The sequence below is a fragment of the Pinus tabuliformis genome, chromosome 8 (assembly GCF_031772625.1).
Source record: "Pinus tabuliformis cultivar Carrire ecotype Pingquan chromosome 8, CPIR1, whole genome shotgun sequence".
Classification (NCBI taxonomy): domain Eukaryota; kingdom Viridiplantae; phylum Streptophyta; class Pinopsida; order Pinales; family Pinaceae; genus Pinus; species Pinus tabuliformis.
Window position 1 is genome coordinate 1,422,846,696 of NC_142294.1, and position 6,374 is coordinate 1,422,853,069.

Here is a 6,374-nt window from a genome sequence, read left to right on the forward strand (position 1 = left end):
TAAGTAAAAGGGTGAAAATGAAAGATAAAGGAGAATGTCACTTTTACTTTAAGAATTTAAAATTACCATAAATTGGATGTCAATACTAGGGCCATAGGTTTTAATATTATGCTATTATGGACCTAATATTACCATAGATTTTTCTTTCTCACTCCCACAGTAATCCTGCAACTCTATTTCTCCATTCCACTTGTTTTTTTGCCTCATGGAAGCCAATGTATTGTATAAACAATACCTTATAATACACATATTTCTATACAACATAAAACCCTTTACCCGCTTCCTCATTTTTTTATGCCCCAATATGAATGCACATGATATGGTATTGATTTATCAATGAAGCCTATGTGCATGTGGCCAGTCCACCGGATTTTCAAGGCCCCTTTGTTTTCCACCACGAACTTGGTTTAATGCTATTGCGTCATGCAGACTGAGCACAAAATTGACTGCAATCACATTCTACATGTTGAGAAAGTTATATAGCCGTAGATACCATTGCATCCATTACAACTATATTATAATTATAACTTTCTGTAACAACCCCAAAATAAAAACATGTAATAAATTAGATTAATCATGCGATTTATAATCAACACGCAATTTATCAACTAATTAAAATTAAATTCAAAATATATGAGTAGAGACAACCTACCTGTGGAACGCTAGTTGGATTCTAGTTGAATTCTGTTAACTGCAACAAAGTCTTGGGGATGACTCTCCACCCAACCATAGGCTCAATTGCATAAAATCTTGCTACAACTGGCCACCCCCAAGCCCTTAATCAACGTACTACTACCAGGGTATCCTTTGTCTCATAACACTATTCTCCAAGAGAATGGATGATGGAATGCCTCTCATCTTCCTCACCATCTATTAAATAGAGCAAACCTTGGAAGGGAAACCACATGCACACACTCCATGTCTCAACATGCAACTTTACTGCTTTCTTGTTTTATTTCTTTTGTTTTTACTTTTTGATAGCTTTACTGATTTTTAATGCTTTCTTGTTTATTTTTACTTATATTTATTTAGACCATGTAATTAATTAATTAATTTATTATTATATATTATTTATTTACTATTACTATTTTTTATTTATTGTTTATTATTTATTTAATATTTTATTATATTATTTATTATTTACTATTACTATTTTTTATTATTTATTATTATGGGACATTACATTTATTTTGTTATTTATTACTTCATGTAATAGCCCCGACACCCTCCATTGAACTAGTATAACCAGCAGGCATCGAAAGTTTCACAACACTCGGGAAATCCCAAGGAATCTCTATCCTTTTTCCCACTTTTGGAACCAGGCATAAGCCTCCTCGGTCTGTATCCTAGTCCAAGGCTGGCCCCCAAGGCTCGCGCCTAACTCAAACCTCATCTGCCCCAAGGCAGGCATCCGATACAGTGCTCAATGTCTCCGGGCATCTCGCAAGGTTGGCCCACTCCCTCCCCAACTCAGTAAGGCGCACAACCCCCGGCATTGAAGTCTTTATACCCCTACCAAACTTCGGCATTCCAATACAATACTAGGCACCTAGCCTTCAATATCAGGCACTTGGCCTCCTCAAGATGGTCCCATAGCCCTCAAGAGCCATCCACCAAGAGCTATACAAGACAAAGGAACCACTGCCATATCTAGTGTTGACTGAGTTTGTCCCTAGCCCATATGGTGTTACTTATTTTCCCTCGTGCGTATAGGCTCGCACGAGATCATGAAATAAACCAGCCCTCTCGGGCCATTTGTGGAGTCCTGTCAATCCTCACACCTCGACATGCAACCAATGCATTAGATATACCATCATAGTATCATAGAAAATAATCCATATGCCAAGTCTTGTATGTCATCATGAGAACATTCATCATTGTTAATCACAACATTATGAATAATAACAAACTGCATGCTCATGCATGTCATAAATTTGTATGCAACTATCACATGCTTCACCTCATGAAATACCATCATAAGTTATAACATCAACATATTTGCATCAAAGACATATCATGACTTCACATAATAAATGAACCACATGTCAATAAACCTCATATTATAGCATCATAATTCATATGCCACGTTTATGCATATCATATCCATTATGAGTATTCAACATTAAATACCTATCATCATGTAGTAAATGAATATGTCAATATACCTCAACATAACATCATAATGCCTATGCATATCATCATCATCATAAGGATACATCATCACTATAAGAACCACATGTGCATTATTATCCTCCTACCATTATATCACGAAACCTCATGTAACATTATACTCAACATCATAACAATTAATTAAACTAAACTGAAATCATAGTGTACGATTTAGATGTATCATAATGTTTAAACAATAAAACATGATTTAGATGCTCCATAAAAGTATCTGTCTTAGCTAAGTAAGCACTCCTAATTAGTTCACCACACATTTTAATCAAGAAAATATGGAAAGTCATTAAAATAACATCTGCATCTTCCCAGGTAGCTGACCCTGAGCTATATTGGTCCCACTGGACCTTGACTTGTACAAACTCATGATTCCTAAGTCAAGAGTGAAATATTTTGAGTATCTGGTTATTATGTGCTGTCAAATAAATAACTTAGAGGTCAATGGTTCTTAGCACGGAAATCAACAAATGTTTTAATTTATTGTTGCTAATATATTAAAACGGTTTTGATACATTACAGTGAAATGCATTAGATTTAAGCCACATTTCCATAAATAAACTCATCACAAACTACCCTACTAATGACAATGACTGTCTTTAGGAACTGTTTAGCTTTTTAACTATAGTTAGCAAGCATATTTTGGGGTGTATGGAATTATCACAGAAAGTCATAAATACCTAACTATAGAATCACTATTCTTCTTATCCGTCTAGAATTCTTTGATCCATAAAGCTCTAGATTATAGTTTACTCTAAAAAAAACCTGGAGTACTTGCTCTAAAAAGATATATGATAAACTCACCATTAAGTTCAACAAAATACATAACTCAAACTTTTCAAAATTGAAACATATATAATAAAATTCCATGTCCCTTGTTAGACATGTATAAAAATTCCATACCCTCCTTAAAAATGAGATAAATTATAATTTTTAAGATTATGCTTTAAGTTGTATTTCGTTTTGTCTCTAAAATTTTATTTCACCTATTACACAGGAACATATTCTTATTTTATTTTAGTTGTATGATTAAATAAGAAAATGTTTGGCAGATGAATAATTTATTTGCCCGACATAATCTAATTTATTGGCGTTCACTAATTTCGAATTATTACTACACTCAAATCTATATACCAAAATGATATAAATGTAATGAGAAATTAATCCACACCATTGTTAATTACTTATTAAATGCAATTAGTAATTAAATTTGGTTTTTTTTTAAACTATCAAATAATTACAATTTTGAAGTTTGCATATCATTATTGATATTTACATAAATTTTAAAATTTCAGACCTAGACCGAGGTTATAGAGAAGTTGGTTTGAGGGTTTGTTTAAATGTTCAATTGAGCTATTTTTAAGCGCCTCAACAACTCGATCAAGTTCTTAAAAATTGCTCAATTGAGGGCTTAAAATTGTTCAATCAAATGGTTGTGGAGAGCCTTATTCCCCACAAACAAAGAAGTCTCATGCACTTCTATGTTTGGGATATTTTTTCACTAATTCTACTAGAAATCAAACTAGAAATTGTTGAAATTATAAATCTAAGTGGTTAAGCCTATATAATCTGAAGTGTTCCAATAGGTATCAAATCTATTTATACATTCAAAAATATAATTTAAAAAATAAAAAATTGTGATTTTTCTATTATTTAGATAACACAAATGCAAAAAAAAATTACAAAATAAAATTATACTTTATATTTAAAAGTAGTTCTTTGTTTAATGATCTTGTTTCATTTATGGTTAAATAATTACTTGGTAAAAATAAAAGTCCACTCATTGTTTTTAAACTGAACAAATTTATCTCTTCATTTTTCCCATAGGTGTATGTGTAGATTGTGACTCGTCACTATCGCATTTATTTTTCCCATAGGTGTATGTGTACATTGTGACTCGTTACTATTGATCTCATTTATTAGAGTACGTGAGAGAATTGGCTAGTTTAAGAAATTTACAGACTAGTTAGGAAAATGATAGAAATTTTGGTAAAACTGTAATAAAATTTGGGAGAAATTTTTAAAGTTTTGGTTACTGTTGTTTAATTTTAAGTTTTTGGATGCTATAGAGGTTTTTGATGGTGCTGAATCCATGGAGTACATGTCCTTTGCCAATAATGATTTAGACGAAAGCATTTTGAGTTGGGAGTGAATTGATAGTTTTAAATATAAAATATAAATATAAAAACCTTTCTCTAAATTGATATGGATGTTTTTATCAATGCCACAAATTCACTTAGAAGACAGATTTTTTGCTAAAATCTGGTAAAACAAATTTCAAAAAATTAGAGTGCTGAAATGTTTAAATCATTTTTACAAATTTCAAAAAATTAGAGTGCTGAAATGTTTAAATCATTTTTTAATGATTGAAGTGGATTCAGTGCCTTCAAAAACTTTTAGGCACCGGAAACCTTAATATTTGACAACTGTAATCTAGATTTTACCATAATCTTACCCAAATTTCCATTATTTTTCTGACTATTTTGTAAATTCTTTAAAGTAAATTAATGATAGATTTAAATATAAATATAGAAACGTTTCTCTCAGCTATAAAAGCATATACACGTTCCTTTTATTGTTAAGTGAGTTTGACTAAGTTGAAATGTCAAGAGTATATTTTTCTCTAGGGAAAAGAAAAATTAATAAGAAATGACCAACCCTTTTTGTTGGATAGATAAGATTTCATGTACAAGTCATTAAAAACTCTATTTAAAAAAAAAAACAAAAAAAAAATCGGTTGAATAATATCAATTCATCCCAGATTTCTGCAGTGTGTAACAATTTTTGAAGTCAAAATTACTCATAACTTTACAATATAGAAATTTATCTATTCACTGTGGAAATCCTATATGGTTTTTTTTCTTTGAAAAAAAATGTGGAAATCCTATATAAAAATAGAAGGGGCACACTGATCTAGCTATCACCCAAAAAAACTGAGACTAATTTCTGTGTGGTCCAAACTATTGAATGAAGTCCCATTTGTGTCTTGTCGTCCAGCTAAACTTCAAGTGCTTTGATTTACTGTTCATTCTACAAATCCCGCTTCTCTTGAGAACTCTGTCGAGAGAATTTAGAGTTGAAAGTACAGCATTTTTGGGTATTCTAGCGTTTTTCAACCAGACACTGTCGTCTTAACAATCGTTCAATCGTATTCAACTTCTTCCCTTTGCCACAACCTCTTCTTCCCTTGACAGCCTGTCTCCCTTTCTTTCCGTCGCCTTCTCCGCTTGATGTGAGAGGAATTTCTTCCAAGTTGTCGAGAGCAAAATACCGGACTACTTGCTCTATCACTGCTATATTTTCCTGCACACGGTTTAATATTAATTACTTAACCAAAGTACAATACAAACCGTAATTTAATATAGTTATTCAAATAGTTTTTACCACCAGATCACAAAAACCTTGCATGAATCAGTCTTATATATTAAGAAAAGCCCATTGTTATGGGAATCAGTGTTATAGATTAAGAGTAGAACCTGAAGCGCCAAGACCCAGTTTCCCTGGAGCCAATCTTGGGCTGGGCGTAAATCTGAATGGGGGTATGCCTTGAGAGTGCGAGTGTCAGGGAAGTAGACCGCCCAAAGCTTCTCTTCTGCGCCTGTAAGCAATTTGACGATGAAGCCGCGCCACCAGCAGTCGGTGTCATAAGCTTCCACTGCGTCGCCAGCTGAGCAATGGAGAGGCAAGTGAATGTGGGGTGGAATTGGTCTCACTTCACTGTGCAGCCACACCTCGTCCTCCAATGGTTTTCCATCATTCGTCACAAATTTATCATATCGTATCTTGCAACGCCAGCCATTTGCTGTAACAGCAACGATAACTCCCTCAAACCAGGCCCCGCCATAACCATCCTCACTGCTGCACACCTCAACCCTCATTCCTTCCGTCAAATCCATATTTCTACCTCCTGCAACACTGCCAAATTATTGGATGGGAAATTATCAAAAATACATTCAAACAGATGGATTATGTCTCTGAACACCACACCACGCGATCAATTCCCTTCGAATCTGGAGGGTTTCAGCAAACAATAAAATATAACCAAAATTGCCTTCGGTGCTCCCCATATATAATGGTGAGTTCTGATAAAAGAAAAGCACACCCGCCTAAAAATATGCAGCCATATATGACTGTGAGTTACACGAAAGCAAGCCCTCCTATGCATGTTCTCCCCAAACTAGAGACCAACGCAAAAG

The 6,374-nt window shown here is 33.6% G+C and overlaps 1 protein-coding gene across 1 annotated transcript; it reads right to left on the reverse strand.

The window, feature by feature from the left end:
• Positions 1-5,280: 5,280 nt before the first annotated feature.
• LOC149240938 (protein AGENET DOMAIN (AGD)-CONTAINING P1-like) lies at positions 5,281-6,074 on the reverse strand. Its single transcript, XM_089370379.1, has 2 exons — positions 5,655-6,074; positions 5,281-5,481 (listed from the first exon to the last, which is right to left on the reverse strand). Exons 1-2 carry the CDS (start codon positions 6,072-6,074, stop codon positions 5,281-5,283), a joined length of 621 nt encoding a protein of 206 aa, XP_089226505.1.
• Between the last annotated feature and the right edge of the window lie 300 nt (positions 6,075-6,374).